Source organism: Medicago sativa, chromosome 8, assembly GCF_051527215.1.
Source record: "Medicago sativa cultivar Bolivia chromosome 8, Bolivia_mono, whole genome shotgun sequence".
NCBI lineage: Eukaryota > Viridiplantae > Streptophyta > Magnoliopsida > Fabales > Fabaceae > Medicago > Medicago sativa.
In genome coordinates this window covers 76,104,756-76,125,901 of record NC_140756.1, presented here as the reverse complement: position 1 = coordinate 76,125,901, position 21,146 = coordinate 76,104,756, and the positions used below count along the sequence as shown (strand labels likewise).

The following is a 21,146-nucleotide window of genomic DNA, read 5'->3' as shown; positions in this document are numbered from 1 at the left end:
TTTTGGTCATTTCCATTAGTTTTAATTCAAAAAAGTTAGGTTTTCTTCATCTTCTTCTCCTTTTTTTCATCTTCATATTATCTCCATCAACCTTCAACAACAAGAATCCCAGAAAAATTCTAGAAGAAACTAATTTTACCAAAAACTTTACCAAAAACATTACAGGCTATTTCATCATTTATTTTGAAAAAAAAAAAAAAACTAACTCTTCATTGTATTCGCCCAAGGTACGCTACACAAAAAAATTGCTGATTCTTGACTTCCTCAAAAAAAATAAAAAAATAAAAATTGCATATTCTTGTAGTAGTAGTGTACATATAGCATTAAAAAAAATCGAATATCCTTTTAAAAAATTAACAAAATCGAATAGTCATTAATTTTAGGACAAAAAACTACTTGAAGGACATATTATTAAAGATTTTAAAAAAACACTTAAGACTTATCGTCAATAAAAAAAATATTTAAAAAATAATGATAATGATTTAATTTACAGTAATTAAAATGAGCATAAAAAATAAAAATAATTCTAATCCAGAAAGCTGCAGGAGCTAATAGCTATGAGTTGAGTCTAGCCAATAAAATACTTAAATTACATGACGATAATCATAGGAAGTGTACATTCATTGGCTCCCCGGTGTTCCAAGCTCAAAGGAACAAAAGCTACATGCGCTAATTTACAGTCAAGCAAGCAAGCTAGCTTTGTTCTATACATTTATGATTCTAACTCTAATCAAATATTACTAAAAAACACTTTCTCATTTAAAATTTTCATTTTCCTCCAGCAAAAGATAAGTTCAATATTTTATGGAGGAAAATGTAAAATTTGAAACAAAAAGTAAAGCAAATTAAACTGCAATATCATGATCTTATCAAGGAGGGATACCTTTGGAAAAAGATTATAGTATGAGTTAAGCTAAGTACTAGGTAGCTAATTAGCAACCTAATCTCAAGCTAAGAGCAGCTTTAACATCTAATCTCCATGCAAATCCACCACAATCCATTCTGCACACATCACAAGGTAACGTAAACAAGTTTCTCTCATTCCCACACGTAAACTGCACAACCCTAACCCTACACGTGAACGACGGATACAAAACCACACCATTTATTTTCATCACCAACGCTACAACTCCATCACCCATCATCTCCTTATACGCACCGTTTGTCCACGTCACTCTCCCGTACCCGTCGGATATAAACCCTGGACACGTGTCCACCATCAGCTTTGCACTTCTCTCTTCATCTGTATTCCCTAGTCCCTCACCCTCAACCCATGCGTCGGTTACGCACTCTACTGTTAACCGCACCGTCACCGGCTCCACCGTGCTGTACCAACCATAAGGTTCAGCTTCTACTTTGCTACAATTCTTGAAACTCAACCACTGATTTGTATTATTTTCTTCTGTTAGGGTTTGCTCTTTTGCCGGAGTTTCTGGCAGTAAAGGAAGAGTTACCGGCACCGGTTGAACTTGTTCCGGTGAAGAAACGTTTTTCTTCCGGCGGATCCTTCGTTTATCAGTGGTATTATTTTGCTTCAGTTTTTTAACGTACTTTCTTCTAGTTCTGCTGGTTTTGAACAAAGCATCACCGCTGTCCGATGAAGAAGTACCATCGGAAGCAGTGGTGGTTCCGGGAACTACAGGTTTTGGTGCTATAGGACGAAACCTAAGCATTATTTTTTCCATGGTAGACATATCATGTGCACCATTTCTTACGATGCAACAACCTCCTCTACCGTCCATAATGATTTTTCTCTCTTTATAAACTCAAGAGTTTTGTTTTGTATCTTTCTTTGGTGAGTTTTGTTTTGTATCTTTCTTTGGTGTTGCAGTTTGGTGTTGTAGGGCAAAAAGTGATGTAAAAGAAGGAGAGAATATAAATGCATAGAGACGATGAATGAAGTAAGTGATGGACACGAAGGTAGGTTTTATTTTATAGGAAAGTGAGAAAGGGACACGTGTAAGAAAAAACACGTGTTTGAACAGTGGAGATAGGGAAGAGTGGTAGGGATGGGATTGGTTGAAGAAGAAACGTGGCGATAGGAAGAGAGATACTGGTTAGAAAAGAAGGACAAAGAGTGTGAATTGTGAGAACCAATGGAGAAAATAGAAGTGCACAGTGGTAGTGGCTAATGAGGGACACGTAGATTGTTTATATTTTGGGGATTGTGATTGTGAAACTTTGACCGTTTGATAGGAGGAGGAGAGGTGCTACGGCCAATAGCAGTAACAGCTGGACGGCTCGATAATGACAGTACTTTTTCACCCCAGGTTGAAAATGAAAGTTTATCAGTCCAATTCTAATATGGAGTTTGCTCAAATGAATCACTAATCTTTGTAGAAATCTGGTTTGAGTTATTTTGTGCCTACTCTATGTTAGAAAAATATAAACTAATATACTTCATATAAACAAAAAATAACTTTTTAGATACATCCAATAATTAATGTATCTAACCCATAAATGTGACCGAATACATTAATTATTCAATCAATGTATCTAAAAAATCATTTTTTGCTTATAAATGACACCGGAGGGAGTAAGTGTTTAGTGGAATTTTCTTTAAAAAAAAATGGTTTTAAGGACATCATTAAAAATTCTATTATAATCAATTTTATCTTAAAAATATAAATCAAAGATATGCAAAAGTAAAAATTATACAACTTTCTAGGCACAAGTTTTTGGTTATTTAAACAAGGACGTGACTTCTCTAAAATGAGCAACTAAAAAAGAGTTTAACAATAAATTTGTGTGTAAAAATCAATTTTAAAATTAGAAGCTATGATCTATAGCTTTTGTTTTAAAATTGATTTTCACATACAAATTTATAGTTCAACTCAGTTTTATATGAATGTATTCAAATGTAAATTATTTTTATTGAGAACTACTTTTAACCAAAATAAATTATATCAAAATAAATTATTTTTATTGAGAACTACTTTTAACCAAAATAAATTATATCAAAATAAATTATTTTTATTGAGAACTACTTTTAACCAAAATAAATTATATCAAAATCAATTATTTCTCTTTTCTTAGAGAAATGATATTTGTACAACCAATTTTTGACAACTGTTGTGACAACCCTCTCTCTCATACTCACATGTGTTTTTATTCTCTCTCTTCTTCATTCTCTCTCTATTCTTTTTATCCAATAAGAAGAGAGAAAAATGGGTTGTCACACAAGTTGTACAACAATTGGTTGTACAAATATCACTCCTCCTAAGAAAAAGAGGATTTTTGTTAACTCTAGACACAACCAACCAATAGGAGAGCACCAACCCATTGTGCAATAGATAAAGACTGTGACTCAATTTGGATTCAAAGCTACCTATCAATATCACGCCACGTTTGTTGGTGCCCTAATTCGCCGAATTTAGTAACATGGAAGTACCAAAAGTAACCCATATACAATTGTGCCCATTACCCCTTATAGTCGTGGTGGGAACCAGTACTTAGACATACACCTTGATATTTCAATAATCCCCGACGATCTAGTCCAATATTGTGGACCCCATTTGCATGAAACAACGAGAACAGATGGAGTGATCACGGCCATTGATATTTCTGTTAACTTATTGTTGGCTCCTACTTTTGTTTTGTACGGGCTGGGGGATGAGACTGATGAGGGAATGGCGTGGTGTGATTTGCTGGTTTCAACAGCCACATCGAGCTTACCTAGGTAATGGATGATTAGGTTTCGAGTGGATGAGATGAAACTATAGTCACATGGGGCCATTATTAAGCAACATAGTACAGTGTTCACGTAAATCTGTTTTAATTTGCTGATGGTTTAACCTGTCTGGGAATCAGAAACCACTTTTTATTTTTTGTGGTTGTCATTTTTCCTTCATTTCTTTTCTTACTATATTTATACATTGATAAACAATTAAACACTATTAAATGAGTTACGATTATATGAATTAATCTTTACAGTTATATGCGGAAAATAGTTTTATTTTATGAAAAGAAAATTTAAAAATACCAAGTTTTAAAAATGTCCCAAGATAAATTATTATCATCTAAAACCATAAAAAGTTAGGCATATTCATCAAATCAACCTAAAGCTTATAGTGCATTTTAATTTGGATAGTGTAATTGGAAATTCTAAGAAAATTAAACTATACGTTTGAATTCAATTGAAATATTTGAATTCCTAAAATTCTAATTTTCAAGGAATTTTAAATTACTCTATCTAAATTAAATACACTGTAAGTTTTAAGTTGTTTTGAGGAATAAAATATAAAAGCAAGAAACTGATTTGAAATTTTTTTAAAAAAAATTATGAGTTCATCCAAATATCGTGTCCAAAATTGTCTGATCATACACAAGTTTCTCTTGATCCTTCATCTCTATTTCATATTTATCCCGTCTATAACCGCATCACAATGGGAATAGCTTAATTTAATTTAATTTATAAAAAGTCCAACTTATAAAGTACTATTGAGTAGAGCCGTCAAATGGGTTGTCATGTTTCAACCTACTCTAGCATGAGAAATTTGGTTGTATAAATGAACTAAATGAAGGTGAGAAAAACACAAGAAGGGGGGTTGAATTGTATTAGTTTTTTCTTCGTTTTCTCCTAAGCTGAAAACACTAATCAGAAGCAAAGTGAGAACTGCTTCTGAAGTGGTATTCAGGATTAGTATGCAGCGGATAAAAACAGAGAGAGAGAGAGAGAGAGAGAGAGAGAGAGAGAGAGAGAGCAATTATACTGGTTCCTTCCACAAACCGGAAGTAGTCCAGTCCCCCTTGCACTTCCAAGGAGAGTTCACTAAAATGTAATATCTGATTACAATTGCTCACTGCTAAATTTAGCAAGAGACTTCAAATTGCTCAAGCACACAAGCAAGAGACTTCCTATGCTCCTGAACACAATCAAGAGACTTCTATTGCTCAAGCACAACTGCAAGAGACTTCTAATCAAACAGAATTACAAGGAAAAATGTTTGAGGTTGAACACTTGATATACAATCAGAGGTGCTCACAATACAAATCAGATATAGACTCTTAAGACTCTAGAATTTCTAAGATATGAACTTGAAAACAGAAATTCTAAGTGAACTTTGAATGCAGAACAATTTCAGCAGAGTTTTGACACTTGTAAATTGTTGTTGAGTCTCTCTACCAATCTCTAAGTCTTCACTCCTTTATATAGATGTGTGAAAGAGACGTTGTGAAATTGCCAGCACATCAAAAAAGAGTCGTTTGAAGCTTTGATCAATCACCAATGATCTTTTGCCTGATATGGTTGTTGTCCTATGAAGGATCAATTTCAAATCCATTCCCATTGTGAAGGAACATTTCTGCAGACAGAGCTGTTTTTCTTGTCTTGTAGCAGAGACACAACAGAGTAGTGGAGAAGGTGGTTGTACACTTCGTACAATTGTACTTTTGTCAACGCTTTTTGAAGATAAACATATATCCAATGCCTTCAAATCCATTCAAAATGACCGTTGTTTTGCATTCCCAGTCTTCTGCATTTTTTCGAATCCATTAAACAGCTTTTGAAGCTTTAATTCTTCCATCTTGATGAATTTCAGCTTCTGGTGATTTCCAGCTTCTGATGAGCTTCAGCTTTTGATGACGTCATCACTTCAGGAGCACTTTGTCTTCAGGAGCACTTTTGTCTTCAGGAGCGCTTTCTCTTCAGTTGCTTTAAGCTTCCTTTTTGTTGATTTCTTAGCTCTCTTTTGTTCATTTAGAACCTATTTAAGATATAAATTTTTGTATATTATCCTGTACACTTGAACAAATATTAGCTAGTCCAATTGACAATTTTTAATACCTTGTTATCATCAAAACTCTCAAGGTTTATTGTTAAACACATTTTGTTCCAACACTAAATGGGCCGATCCAATTGTCATTAGACTGCACATTACGTTATTATTCAATAAGTCCTTTAAATTGCTGAAGTCGTAACTCTAGATCGACATTTTTTGTGAGTAAATTCTGATCGAATCATAATTTTCTATAGATAATTTTTTGAAAATCTAAACATTTGTGAGTAAATTCTAATGACGTCGTAATTCTCTATAGATAATTTTCTAAAAACTGAGCAATTTGAAGAGTTTAATCAGCAATCATCTACACATTAACGAGTCCAATCCAACCACAATGGAACATGTAGGCAGACCCGTCTTTGGGGGATGTGCAAACAGCTCAACCGAGCTGGGACACCAAAAGTGACGGGCCTAAAAAAAATCTATAGCCAATACCCACCCTCAGCCCCCAATCAATGAAAAAAAAAACATGTTCTTGATTCTTCTTTCTTCCAACAACAACACTACTTCTTTCTTCTTCTCAACCTCTCTCGTGATTCCTCTTGACCTCTATCTCTCAACCACGCGCCAATCGAACATATACATCTATCCTTTTGACACTATTTCTCCTTCTTAGACAAGTATTCAATCACTTAATCAATCTATTTGGAAAGTTATTTCAAAGAATCACAATAATCATTTCTTCTTTGCAGAATTGTGTTTTTATTTTATTAACGACATATTTTTATTATGAGTCAAGTCTCCAATTTGATAAGGACGACCCTGCGTGTAGGCTAATGGACCACATCTAAGTTACCAGAAACCAACACAACAGATACCATGTGCCCACAAAATGAGTTTTTATTTCATGGTCTATAGTTCTTGTTGTGAAAGTGACTCAAAATTGATTTTCTGGATGTGCAAATTCGGTGGCCGAAGAAGAAAAATCGGTGGCCGATTTTGACTGCTTTTGGGAGACTTTTGTTTCGCCTTTTTTCGGCGGCCGAAGGAGGGAAATCGGTGGTCGATTTCTCGTAACAACATAAAACAGAAACATATTTTCTGGGCCTAGATTTGTTCCAGCTTTTTTTTGGATACTTTTACTATAAATATAGACCTTGTATCAGTGTAAACCTTGAGAGAGGTAGAGAGTCTGAAAACAATATTTTAGAAGTCAACAAGAAAACTTGGGTTTGTATAGAGTTTGCTCTTGGCAACAAACACTAGGGTTGGAGTTGATTCACCTTGGGAAACACTATTAGGATTGAGTCTCTTCGTCATGGGAAGAGATTGGGACTTTGGGTAGAATTAGGCGGGAGACTTATTCTTGTAACCCATTGATATCTCTTTTGTAAAGTTACTCATCACATAGTGGAACGGAGGGTTGCTCTCTCCCCCAGACTAGGTCAGTATTGGACAGAACTGGGTAAACAAATTTCGTGTGTTCTCTCTTTCTTTTATCTCGTTGTTTTCTACTTTTGCTTGTGTATATAACTTTATACACTTTATTTTGGTTGCTTGATTATTACTTGCTCCACACATCAAGTATTTTATTGATGTGATTTTTTATCGAATTCACAACGGTTCTACTACATTGTTAATTTGTTATAGTAGTAATTCGTTCGTCAAAGAGAGTCTCTTTCAAAAGTTGAAAGGCGTCGTTTGATGAGTCCAATAATCAATCAGATAAATTACACAAGATCTTTAAATATACAACGCAAAGTTGCATGCGATCTATAAGATAAAGACATCGAGTCATTGACATTGCCCTTGTTGTTTACATTTGAAGGAAACAGAATAATAAAAAATTGACGCAGACAACATGCTAATTATCTACAGTGTATTGCTTGTTATATTTAGACACATGGGAAGGTTTCACTCCATATATAATTAAATTATTAGAGCATTTGAAGCCAACCATGTTTCGACACACTAAAGTAACTAGAACTTTGTAGATAGATTTTGAAGATCATGATATAAGTGGTATGTCATGGGGTATCCTATTCTAAATATGGGTGCTTAATCAATGATTTGGCTACTAACTTGGTTGGATTTTTCCCACATGTAGTTTTTTTTAATGCTTCCCCACATGTAGCTTAACCGTGCTATTATGGGAAAAAAATTCTTTAATTTTGGTATTAGGCAGAGGTTAGCATGCACTAATAGGGGCTTAGTTGTGTATAGGGGGGCGGTATCTTTTTGTCATCTATCCTAAACAGGAAATGCATATTCTAGAAGCTCGTCACAAGTGCCATGCAAAAAAAATAGATGATAAGCTATTTTTTATTAGCTTTAATGGCTTTTGTCAAAAAAAAATATTAGCTTTAATGGCTATTATTGTATTTTGCCATCTGAGTTTTTTTTTTCAAAGGTTACCGTCCTAGTTTTATTTACAATACATATTTTATTGTGTATAATAATATATATATCACAATAGGCGATGCTCATCAAAAGTTCTTGAAATTATATTTAGTAAATATACAAGAGGAGTATAGTTGACCATCTCTTTTTTTTTTTTTTAAAAAGCTTTTTTTAGAATGATTATCAATACACTCTTTAATACATTATTTTAACACACTAGTTAGCAGCGACGGGTCTATAAATACATTTCAATTGTAACTAAATAAATGGCGACTGATTTTTCCCTAAAAAAAATAATAGCGACTGATTTTTAATATTTTATACAAAGTGATTGAAATATCGCTCACCATTTTAGTCGCTAAACATATTAGTGGTCAATTTTTAATGTTTTATAATTTAGCAACCAAATTTTAGATGACTATTTCCGTTGCTAAACATATTATTGACAGATTTTCATACTCAACGACCGAAAACTCGGTTGCTAAATAAGAAATTTCTATTTTTTTTTTTTAATTATGCGTGTGGCTATAGCCAATCTAGGCTCATTAGATTTTCTACCTTCATCAAACCTTAACATAGAAACCAAACAGCCCCAAATCTCAGTCACACTCACTCACTCAAAGTCACGACGCCTCCTCCATCGACCTCCAACTCCAATGATTGTTGATTTGATTCCAGGGTTGAAGTGTTATTTTCAAGTGTTCTGTTCAAATTTAGTTTTGATTTCTATTTGAGAAAAAAGTATTTGTAGGTCCTTTATTTGAATCACTTTGTTGAGTATAGATTGAATCTCTTATCACTGATTTTATCATTTTTGTTCTTTTGTTGTTGTTGCTCGATTTGGATAGTTTGTTCAAAATTTTCCAAAAGCTTATAATCTAGACCTTTAAAAAATATGGATTTGACAATAACAACTAATGAGAAAATAGAGTTAATAGTTAAACAACCATGATTAATTTTAAATTACACATGTCCGTATAACATCAACTTTTTTAACTGCTAATTTCATTAATAAACAACCTCTAGCACAAGACGAGCAAGAGATTTTGGTAAAATACTATAGAACACAAAAATCATAGCACTCACCCAAAGGGATGCTATGAGATACACCCAGGCCACCGAACCAAAACACATTCACCAAGACTAACAAGGCAAAGAGGCGAAAACAAAGAGCACCCCAGACACACAAACAAATAATATCACCTATTAATTTGTTTATCAACTTAGGAGTCTATTCTAAAAAAAAATCTAAAAAAATGAATTTCAGCCACCAACATTACTGCCCCCCAGCACCATTGACTGCTTCCTCTTCCAACTGCATGCTGCACGGCCAGTCGAACCCCACAGTTACAAGAAAGTTGTTATCATCGGGGCATGTTCTAGCACCATGAGATCAAGGAATGCATATCAACAATGGCGTGTGTTATCCGATCATCAAGTTTAGCTTTCACATGATGCGTAAAATTAAATCTTCATTCTCCCATAAACAAAAAATAAAAAAATATCCATTCAAGTAAAAATAAAATGTTGGTTGCACGCTGACTCCATCTAATGGTTTAGGGATTCATAACAAATAAAGCAAGGGTCTGTTATAAATAAATTATAAGAAGTTTCACTCTCAACATCCCAAGTTGTAGCAGTAATAAACCACCCGGTTAACAAAAATAGCTAGCTAAAAACACAGTTCTTGGTACTGAATTGAGTACTTCTTGATACTACATTGAGCACATTAACCTTCAATGAAGACTATCAAGCCTATGACAATCGGCTGCCCTTCTACAGAAAATGGACACAAGAAAATCTTGATCAACCCCAAGGAAGTCCTTATTCATCTACAAACCATAGTTCGAAACTACTAAGAAGCTGAGCTTTTATACATACTTTAATGCTTAATTCTTCTAGCCTGGTGGGATAGCAGCTCGCTTTAATGACCTACACTGATTGTAGTTGGTGTAGGTTTTCATTCGGTGTTTTGCTTTTCCCTTGCTTCATTAGCTCTACAAACTCCTTAAAAGCTGCAATATCAACCAAACACAATAGTGGTTATTGTTCGATTCCAAATTCAAGTCAATGCATAAAATTGTAAAAGCATATTGCATCCAACAATTATATCCTACAAAACGCGCAATCATGCTCTTGAACAGATAGACAGACAGATGCTTTTAATAAACAGTGCAAGTTTAAAGTCTCTCACCGTTGTCAGAATCATGAGGTCCAGGGGATGCTTCAGGGTGGTATTGAAGAGACACAATCTTTCGAGCAAGGAAAGCAAGACCAGCACAACTACTGTCATTAAGATTGATATGAGTAACCTCTACTCCTTCAGGCAGTGTAGCAGGGTCAACCGCATAGTTGTGGTTCTGCCAATTTATAAATCAATTTAGAAATATCAATTTTTTATACAAATGCCATGAATAAAAAGGACAAATACTAGATGAATGAAAACATTTTTCTTGACAAAATATAATGAATGACATGGAACACTTCTATCTCCCCTAAAAAAAAAAAAAAGAAGAATACAAGCTATCTAAATTGACTTTAATTTGTTTCAAAGACATGATTGGCACAACAAATATAGGATTGCCCATGATATTTTCACATCAACATGTTTGCTGCTGTACTCAGAATTCGTTATGCTGATTTCTACTTCATCACAAGGCTAAAAGGTCATGATATGACATTAAAGAGTTAGTTGCTATGTCTGAGCAGTTAGTTACTAAATCTGGTAGAAGAACAATGTAGAAAAAGAGAATGTTACGGAAAGTGGGGTGTTCATTGATAGTCATTTGAAGTTTGTTGCGAGACTAGTTCTCTGGTAGGAGCTATTGCTCTGGTGTAGGATTTAGAACTCTGGTGTAGTTTTCATTTTTCTTTTTTCAGGCATCTACCATTGTAAGAACTTGAACTCACCATTTTCAGTCAATAAATTCTGTGTTTCAGAAATCTAAATTCTAGTTTCAGTCAATAAATTATTGATGTTGGCTCCTCGAAATCCGACAAAACCGGGTTTCGAGGAGGAGCTAGCATCAAGAACTGTTGTCCGTGCCACCGAAGATGGCTGATCAAGTTGATGCCCTTGAGGGACGAATGGCAGCAAAGGAAGATTCAGTGCGAAAACAATGGAGGAGTTCCAAAACTCGATCTTGGCTGAAATCAAAAAGATTATTGGCCGTCCTACACCAAGTAGTGTTTCTGGGACCACGATTGCAGAGGAGGTAGCCACATAATAGAAGATAGCAGTAAAGGAGGTGGAATTGCTGCCGTTTGACGGCGGTGATCCCGTGGGATGGATCACGCGCGCAGAAACATACTTTGAAGTACAGGGGAAATCAGAAGAGGTGAAGATCAGATTAGCAAAATTGAGTATGGAAGGCACAACCATCCATTATTTTAACCTTCTACGTGAGACGGAGGACGCTTTGACGTGGGGTAAACTGAAACAAGAGTTGGTGGAAAGATACGGAGGGAGACAACCCATTCGAAGAACTCAAAGATTTGCGTCGAACAGGGGATGTGGAGAAACACATCACAAAATTTGAGTTTTTCTCTTTCTCAGGAGGGCCTGCCAAAGCACATTATCTTGGGTATTTCTTGGGGGATCTTCGCACTGACATTCATTTGAAAGTGCGCACCCTCAACCCTCAGAATCAAACCCAGGCAATGAAGCTTGCACGTGTTTTTGAGACTGAGTTGTGTGGTGCCTTGGTTCATCTAGGCAGTGGAGAATCGCGGTTAGGAAGGAGATTTAAGTAATCAGATCTAGGATCGGGTGGAAAAGGTAATTTCGGATCTAGTGGAAGAAATGGATCTGGCCCGGGTTTTAATCCAGACCAGAGCAAGCGAAATAACGGGTTTGGGCCTGCGATCAGTAGCAATCAAAACCGGCCCAATCCGGGTCAACTCGTGTACAGATGCTAATTCCAATTTTGTGCGACAGGGGAGAGAAGACACAGGAGGTGGAAACGACTTCCATGGCAAAGTAGTTCGTCATCTTCCTTACTCATAACTCATGGAATGCAAGGACAAGGGCGCCTTTGTTTCCCACTGCAGAGAAAATTTCCACCCCCTTCACTAATGTGCAGAGAAGCAGCTGCCTCTGGTAATTCTCAGCGACGACGAGATGGTGAATCAAGAGGGGGAAGTGATTGTGATTGAATTGAAGGAAAATGACGAATAAGCTACAGTAGGTGCAATTCTATGATGTTGTAGGTCACCGGAAGGAAACAGAGTCCAGAATTCTTTCCCCAACCCTTTACTTCTTGAAAGTATCATGAAGGGAATGTCCCTGATGTTCATGGTTGACACTGGGGCCAGTCACAAATGTAGGCTACTTTGCAACTTCCAGTAGACCAGACCAGAGTAAGGCGACAGTCGTAAAACTACGGAATAGAGGTCGTGTCATGGCTGTTGGGAATTGTGAGGTTCTCGAAATTCAAATTTAAGGATTTTCCACCATGGTTGAGGTCTATGTCTTAGAGTTGGAAGGCAGTAACGTGGTTGTGGGAGAGGCTTGGCCGCACAAGCTTGGTAAGGTAAGGTTTGATTGGGATGCAAGGGCATTCCACTTTGTCTGGAAGGAGGAAGATTTGACGCTGCAATGTCAAGATCCTACGGGTCCGTTTGGTGCGCAGGATAAGCAGACAGGATATGATAAAACTATCCTATCCTGCTGAAATCCGGTGTTTGTTGTTCCAATTGGAAAGGATAATTTAAACCCATTACTTATCCTATCCTATCCACTCTTTGTTATTTTAATCCTTAGTTTTTGGTGGGTTATGGACCTGATAGGATTACTCACCTAACACACGTATCTTCTTTGCTTCTCTCCATACGGTTTCTCCTCTCCAACCTTCTCTCAACCACTGTGTCTTCCTTCTTCATCTCTCCCGTTAGCCTTCCTTCTTCCTCTCTCACACGTATTCCAGATCTCACCCTATTTCCAATCTTAGTTTACTAATTTCTTTGTTTGAGTTCTTAGTTTTTTCGTTCCAATTATTCCAGATCTTGACCCTTTTGAGAATCAAACCTTTTTCGTTCCAATTTTTTCCAGATCTTGACCGTTTTGAGAATCAAAACCCTTTTCATTCAAATTTTGTTGTTCCCATTGTTTGTTTGAGTTTTGGGTTATGGAATCTTCAAAACTCACAGCATTTACTATATTCTTTGGAAATACGGTGCTAAGATTTGGAAATACAGCTCTACCCACTTTCTATTTTTTTTCGTTCAAACTAAGATTGGAAATTGCTAAACTAAGATTGGAAATACGGTGCTAAACTTACTGTTTGTTTGAGGTCATTGACTGCTTGGTTGAAGAGAAACATATGGCAAGACTATGGGTGTTCGCGGTGCGGTTTGGTTCGGTTTTGAGATTAAAAGTCATCTGAACCGCAGGATAAAAAAACATGCGGTTTGGTTTGGTTTGGTTGACTTGTAAAATAAAATCCAAACCAAACCAATGCGGTTTGAGTTGGATCGGTTGATGCGGTTTTTTTCGAGACAATGCAATTTTTTGTTTCCAACATTAAAATCAAGTTAAAAAGCTAAAACACGACATATCAGCGATGAAGCCGTTTGCGTTTGTTTTACATTTTTTTTTTTTTTGTTGAACCTCTAAATAATGGAATCTTTCATATTTCATATCATGTGAGCACCCAAACACGTGATAGGATAGATGTCTATCCTATCGCTATCATATCCTATTCTTATCCAACTCTCTATCCTATCCTACTTCTATCCTATCATGTGCACCAAACGAGCTCTAAGAGTCGGGGAGTTAAATAGGAAAAGGAGCTTAATATGGATGCCATGAATAAAGTGTAAAGGGAACAAGCAAACCATAAGATGGGAACCTAGAGTATCCTTGAAACAGCAAGCTTCACATGCAAACTTTGAGGACATAGCTATTTCTAAAGGAGGTTGTAATGATAGGACACCAAGAGTTAGTTAGCATTTTCCTTGTTTTTAGAGGGATATTCTGTTGTGAAATAAGAGTTAGTTACTATGTCTGTTGCAGCTAGTTACTAAGTCAGGTAGAACAATGTATGAAAAGAGAAGAATACGGAGAGTGAGGTATTCATGTGTAGTAATTTGAAGTTTGTTAGAAGACTAGTTCTCTGGTAGGAGCTATTGCTCTGGAGTAGGAGTTCTTAATTCTTATAACACTGTTGTAGTTTTCATCTTTCTTTTTCAGTCATCTACCATTGTAAGAGCATGAAGCTCACCATTTTCAGTTAATAAATTTTCAGTTCAGAAATCTAAATTCTAGATTCAAATAGATTTAAGTAATTACTATGATTATGGTGGAATGCTAAAAAATAAATGTGCAAAAAAGAATTTCATTGGTTTGCATACCTGAGAACTAATTTCAACACGACCAGTTCGAAGGTTACGAACAGGATGATTTCCTCCATGGTGACCAAATTTCATCTTGTAGGTCGTGCCTCCTAAAGCCTGGCCTAGCAATTGATGTCCCATGCAAATCCCAAAAACAGGCACCTTACCAATAATATTCTTTACTGTCTCAACAGCGTAAGGAACAGCAGATGGATCTCCAGGGCCGTTGCTGAAAAGCACGCCATCTGGATTTAACTTCAAAGTTTCAGAAGCTGGCCATGTAGATGGCACAACAGTGATTTTACAGCCATAAGATGCTAGCCGCCTAAGTATATTATGTTTGATTCCAAAATCATAAGCAACTACCTAAAATTTCATTCATCAGTACAAAACAGAGTTTTAGCTACCCAAAATTCAACAAAAGGGAGTCAGGACCAACAGCTTACTGTACTTATAAAATAAACTTACATGGAAAGTGTCTCTAGGCCCTTCACTAGAGCTAAACTCCCATTCTTCTCTTGTTCTATCAATCCATTCATGTGGAGATTTGCATGATACTCCACTTATTAGATCAATACCTGCAAAAGCGAAACAGAAGCCATATAATCCCGCCAGTGTTATCAATCGCAGATTGAAGAAAATAGCAGCAGTTTGTTCAAATTTCGCTACACTTCGTAGTTTGAACTAAATCGCATATGGCGGAACAAAAAGAGTTTGTAAAAATTTGCTGCACAATAGTGCCACTCTTCAACAACACTGAGTTCTACTTTAGAAAATATTTGTATAATCTCCTCCAATATGCAAATCCTTACCGACGATATCCCATGATTTAGACATCTGAAGTAATTCCTCGTCTGTTTTGGAATTGTCGGTGCTCAAAACACCAATAAGGCTTCCATCTTCTCGTAATCTGCGTGTGATTGCCCGTGTATCAACATCATCTGTTGCATCACAAAACACCGTCAATGTCAAAAGAAAAGAAAAAACTGAATCTTGTAGTCTACGCAAAGTGTAATGTTCTTGTTATAACAACTCTTCAAATAAATTACTTACAAATTCCCATGACATTCCTTTCTGTTAAGTAATCGCCTAAATCTTTCTCGCATCTCCAATTTGAGGTACTGAATAAATATCCATAGCAAAGAGACGGGAAAATAAAGAGTAGGTAGACTAAAACAAAGTAAGTTCAATCAATGGAAAATATTTCCAGAGCATGAGAATAAAACCTGATACTCAAACTTCTAATTACTAGACCAGAAAGAAAGCACTGCGTTGATTCCTCGTCATCTGACAGACAACAAAACAAAGGTGGTTTTTAAAACGACCTCGAAACACAAGGATTCAAATGAGAATTGAATATAAATAGATACCAACCAAAATTTATGCCAGTATTCCCAATATGCGGATTTGTCATGAGAACAAACTGTCCAGCATAACTAGGATCAGTTAAAATTTCTTGATACCTGAGGAACACAGACATAACAAATCAAAAACACACTCAATTGGGTAAAAAGCAATGCAATAAAACAACAAGAAGAGAATAGCCTATGATTTATGATTTGACTTACCCAGTCAATGATGTATTGAAAACAACTTCACCAACTTGGGTTCCTGAAGCACCAAATGATTTAGCTTTCCAAATTGAACCATCTTCTAGCACAAGTCTAGCATCTGAATTTTTCCATGGCCTTTCTCCATTACCTATACATGCATTAATTCGTTTGTGTAAGCTATGAGTATTACCGGTGGAACAAAAAAGAGCACGGAAGGTTACCAGCGGAACATCTGACAGAGAAAACGGAAACTTTTGAAGCAGTGTGTGGCGATTTGGAACCAAAGCAGTCATTGAGAGATAGGATGAAGGCTAAAGCTTTTGTCGCCATTATCTTTGTTTCTTTTTGTTGGTAACACCGATGCAGAGAGATGTCTGTGAAAAAAACCAAACCAGTGTTAGCATCCATCCACCTTGTTTCCCCCTTACCTAGGTTTTTATTTTCAGTTTGTTCTTTCCCTTTATTTTAAATTTAAAAAAAAAAAACTTTCTATAACGTGGTCCCCATGCATGGAGTGATTGTCCTGAAAAACAAGTTCCCAATTAAAGGTGGATATATTGTTTTGCCGGGCCGGGGCAGGGAGGTTGAAGAATACGTGGAAACGGAGTGGTAGATCTTGCCTAAAATATTGAGGGAGCGACAAATACTAACCAATTTTTTCGAATGCAAACTATTGAACTAACTGTAAAACACAGATAATAACAATTGCACAAACTACTGAGACTGGATAACTCTTTGCTTTGACTGATGAGAGACCAACATGCATTGATGTTATGAGTTCGAATGAAAATTCCTATAGTATTGCTTCAATTTAAAGGGTTTAGAAAGAAAGAAAATATCACTATCTTTGCAACATGACAACATTTATTCGTTAAAGCAGATTATTGAAGTAACCGCAAAACACAAATACTAACTAAATGTGAACTATTAGTAAAAATGCAAAAAATTGAAAATACAAACAATAACATAAAACACCAAAGTGTAAACCAATCAAATAAAGCTAGGACTATTGAACTTGAAGAGAATAATAAGCTCGTAAAAAGTGGTTTGTGACTCCATTTCTCAATGGTGAAGAGAAATATCTTACATTTTATTTCATTTTCCATGTACCGAGAAATTTGATAAACCAGTTAATTAATCTCTTTCTTGGCATAGAAACTATTGAATACCAAAGTAGCTCTTGATTTTCACCAAAGGCATAGAATACATTATACAAGTTCCCCCCAAATTTTAAATTTTTAGGATCAAGTTTCCCCCAATTTTTAAGCAAACAACATAGAATGGTTTTTAACCAAAATTGAATTGAATCAAATGAAGATAACAATTGACAAAAAAATGTGAAGTGCAAAAAGACCTGGAGGAGGGGGTATGGAAATGATGCGAGCAGTAGAGGGGCGGCGGCGCCGTCGCCGGTGTCAGGGATGCGAGCTGCGAGAGTGTGGGGGTGATTAACGGAAGAAGCGCGGGGTGGGGCTGGTTGAGAGGGTATGAAAATGAAATGGATAGATAACCTAAAAGGGGGTATTTCAGTCATTTCCTATATATGTTTTCATTGTTTTAATAAGTTTTTTTAAGAGATTTTAATGAGTTATTTGTAATTTGTGATATGAGGGAGAAGAATTTTTTATGTTGGGATGGTGATGAGGGAGAAATACAGATAGGTCCAATTTCTTTACTTTGAACAAAGGCATAAAGCATAGTGATCCAACCTCTACTTATCTTTTTGTCCTGAGTATATACATGCTTTTTAATTTAATGCCTAATGCCAAATGTTATGTCAAACGGTGAGCGGAAGGCGTTGAGAGCTCGCAAGAATGGCACGTTAGTGTCACATCTCATATTTGTCGATGATCATTTGTTATTATTTGGTCAAGCTATTGAAGTTCAAATATAGTGTGTGATTTGTCAAAAAATTGTTCCATGTCTAGACAATAAGGGAACAATGAGAAGAATTGTATGTTGTTTTTGAAGCATGTGAATCGGAGTACTGGACGTCTATCCACATGTTTGATTATCAGGAAACTAATAATTTGGGGAAGAGTATTGAAGTTCATTTCACGGGTAAGGCTTCTAAAACAAGGACTTTCAATATTTGACTGATCAATTTAAAAGTAAACTCTTTGTGTCAAAAGTTAACCATTTTTCATTTGCATGGAGAGCAACTCTTGTGAAATATGTCATCAAAGTAGTTTGGATGTTTCTTACGACGACTTTGTCCTTGCCTAATGTTGTTTTGAGTGAAATTTAGAAGTTAAAAACGTCCTTTATTTTGGGTTATATGATAATGGCAAACGCATGCATTATGTGAAACGGGACGTGGTGGCTCGACCTAGGTCCCATATATGGCTTGGTCTTCAGAGATTATAGCATTCAAATAACGCATGCATTATGTGAAACGGGACGTGGTGGCTCGACCTAGGTCCCATATATGGCTTGGTCTTCAGAGATTATAGCATTCAAATAAGGTGTGTCTTTTCAAATTAAGTTGGAATTTGAAAGACACATGTGACTCTTTTTTGTGTAGTGTCCTCAGAGCCAAATATGACTAATATAATTGGAAGAGTGACCAAGTTGAGGTGTTGAAAACGTTGGTTCTAGTGTGGTCATAGACTGAGTAATTGTCGTATTGGTTAATTGGAAATAGGGGTGTTTGCGGTTCGGTTTGGATCGGTTTTGAGGTAAAAAATCAACCGATCCAAAATAAAAATCATGTGCGGTTCGGTTCGGTTTGGATGATTATGTTAAAAAAATCCGAACCGATCCGATCCAAATATATGCGGTTTAATTTGGATCGGTTTTTGGATATCCAAAGTGCAACATGTAATTTTTTTATTAATATTAATATTACTCATACACCGTAAAATAATATGTTTGATACAAAATATGACACAAATTTATTAAAAAAGTTAACATTACACAATGAAAATGATTGATTATATTTGAAATAGATGAAGTAGTAATAATATAGATTAAATTAATGCAATATATAAGATTAAATACCAATAAGAAATATATTAATGCAATATATAATACTAATAAAATAATAAATAAGTATAAAAATTTACTTTTGCGGTTCGGTTTGGTTCGGTTCGGTTTTGAAACGGCAATCCGAAATTCGATCCGATCATAGCGGTTTTTCCAAGACAACATCCAGACACATCCAAAAACATTCGGTTTTTTGCGGTTTTCGGTTTTTTTGGATCGGTTTGCGGTTTTATTTTGGATCAGTTTGGATTTGAACACCTCTAATTGGAAACATTGAATAAACCAGTGTTTGGAGTGTTGAATGGATTGCACTAGGTTTGAGAGTGATTGGTTTGAATATATACGTTCTCGACCAACTGCATAATCATATTGTGTCTATCTTCCTAGGGAAGTTATTAAAATTATGTAGGCTATTATTCACCCTAAAGTGGATTTTGGTATGGAAATTATAGTATGGCTCGATGCAGAAGTATAAATTTTTCCATTGTGTCTGCTTACAAGTTATGGTGTAGTTTTAATTTGGATGATGACAACAGGGAATGGATGCGAGTTTGGAGGATTAAAGTGGTAGAACGACTTCATAGTTTGTATTTGGTTGATGCATTATGGTCAGTTGCATATTAATTTTATGACATATCACGTGCACATGGGTGATCCGATGTTGTCAGCATTGTTGCATTGTTATCAAAATTTTGACGCATACTCCCTCCGGTCTCAAATGTAAGAAACTTTTCACTTTTTAGGTTCATTCAATAAATGTTGTATGTGGCCTATATTATGGACCACATACAACATTTATTGAATGAATCTAAAAAGTGAAAAGTTGCTTACATTTGAGACCGGAGGGAGTATGTTACATGACTGTCTTTTGGTGATGATATATGGGTGAACATTGTTAAGTACGAGGAGGATTTTCGGCTTTAGACTAGCCAATTATGAGGAGAATTACACGGTTGAGATTGATATCGGGTGATCTGCAGCTTGGACAACATGTCACAGTAAATAAAAGTGGATAAACAAAAGTTATCATGACAATTCCTTTCTTTATCCTACTAGACATCAATATCATATCATGACAATTCCTTTCTTTAACATGTTCATTAGTTTCCACATATTCCACTTTTGCTCAGTAACTGATTTGCATTTATTATGTATCAAGTCTAGTTTAACATAAGACATTTTTTTGAGGGGTTTAACATATGGCAGGGGAGGCACGTCTCTTTTGTTTGAGCACAATTTTTTTTAATACGGCAAACTAGTCTATCGAAGTTAGCACATGTAATAATCGAACCCTAGATATTGAGAGGAACTCATTCTAAGATCTCAAGTCCAACATTATCATGTCAACTCAAGTGGGTGTACGACCACACTTTTGTTATGCTTTTATCAATATTTAGTCATATATATTTTTAACAAATATTCAATCATATATGTCATGTGGTTTTTTATATAGTTATTTTTATTTATCAATGCTATAAAAAAATTGTATGTACTTTTAGTTTATTTTTTTCATTAAAATAAAAATGCTTAACTTATTTTAAGATCAAGTAAAACAAATCTTTTAAATTTTTTCTTCCATGAATTAATATTATTCTTTGCACCGTTATTGAATTGAAAAGGTGGCATAATAATATTTTTGGTAAAATACCTCTTTTAATCTTTAAGTTTGACAAAAATACAAGTCTAGTCTTTTAAGTTTGTTAAGTTTTAAATAAAAATTTTAAGTTTCTTGAAGTTTTCAACAAGTCTTTTAAGTTTTTTAAAATTTCAAATACGTTATTTAATTTGTTAATTCAATGCACCTATTTGAAGTTTTTAAGTTTCAAATAAATCCTTAAAAGGGTAATAAAGACATGTTTGAAACTTAAAAACTTAAAGAACTAACCTAATATTTTTATCAAACTTAAAGGACCAAAATATATATATTTGACCAATTATTTTTAACCAAATTTAATTGAAACTTTGTGTACCAACCTTGTTAGAGTTTAGTTTTTAAGCATCGTTACTAGAAAAAGAGTACATCACAATCAATGATAAAAGTTAAACGTTATAATATTATATGTTATAATCCATTAATTGTGTAGAAGCTTTTCAAATTGACGATGTACATCAATTAAGTCTATTTTTTAACGTTGAAAGTAGGGGTGTTTGCGGT

General features: G+C 35.2%; 2 protein-coding genes across 3 annotated transcripts; both read right to left on the bottom strand.

Annotated features, from left to right (window-relative positions):
• Window positions 1-562: 562 nt before the first annotated feature.
• Window positions 563-1,903, bottom strand: LOC146901619 (uncharacterized). Its single transcript, XM_085735955.1, has one exon. It carries the CDS (start codon window positions 1,740-1,742, stop codon window positions 933-935), a length of 810 nt encoding a protein of 269 aa, XP_085592081.1. The 5' UTR covers window positions 1,743-1,903; the 3' UTR covers window positions 563-932.
• A 7,760-nt stretch (window positions 1,904-9,663) lies between these two features.
• On the bottom strand, window positions 9,664-17,485 carry LOC146901618 (carbamoyl phosphate synthase small chain, chloroplastic-like). 2 transcript variants are annotated; one of them, XM_085735952.1, is made up of 11 exons: window positions 17,361-17,485; window positions 16,228-16,380; window positions 16,022-16,154; window positions 15,828-15,916; window positions 15,680-15,740; window positions 15,507-15,574; window positions 15,266-15,394; window positions 14,922-15,031; window positions 14,472-14,819; window positions 10,315-10,480; window positions 9,664-10,135 (listed from the first exon to the last, which is right to left on the bottom strand). In XM_085735952.1, the coding sequence occupies exons 2-11, from the start codon at window positions 16,334-16,336 to the stop codon at window positions 10,053-10,055; spliced, it is 1,296 nt and encodes a 431-aa protein (XP_085592078.1). In that variant the 5' UTR covers window positions 16,337-16,380; window positions 17,361-17,485; the 3' UTR covers window positions 9,664-10,052. The 2 variants fall into 2 exon arrangements, with proteins under 2 accessions (XP_085592078.1, XP_085592079.1); XM_085735953.1 differs by having other exon boundaries at window positions 16,022-16,145.
• Window positions 17,486-21,146: the final 3,661 nt, after the last annotated feature.

What these genes read in the sequence shown, in the direction of transcription:
- LOC146901619 (XM_085735955.1), bottom strand. Translation starts at nt 1,742, where the DNA reads ATGGACGGTAGAGGAGGTTGTTGCATCGTAAGAAATGGTGCACATGAT.
- LOC146901618 (XM_085735952.1), bottom strand. Translation starts at nt 16,336, where the DNA reads ATGGCGACAAAAGCTTTAGCCTTCATCCTATCTCTCAATGACTGCTTT. An exon ending in AAGGAATGTCATGGGAATTT is followed by an intron (nt 15,395 to 15,506) that starts GTAAGTAATTTA and finishes GTGATGCAACAG; the next exon opens with ATGATGTTGATACACGGGCA. An exon ending in ACCTCATGATTCTGACAACG is followed by an intron (nt 10,136 to 10,314) that starts GTGAGAGACTTT and finishes TTGATATTGCAG; the next exon opens with CTTTTAAGGAGTTTGTAGAG.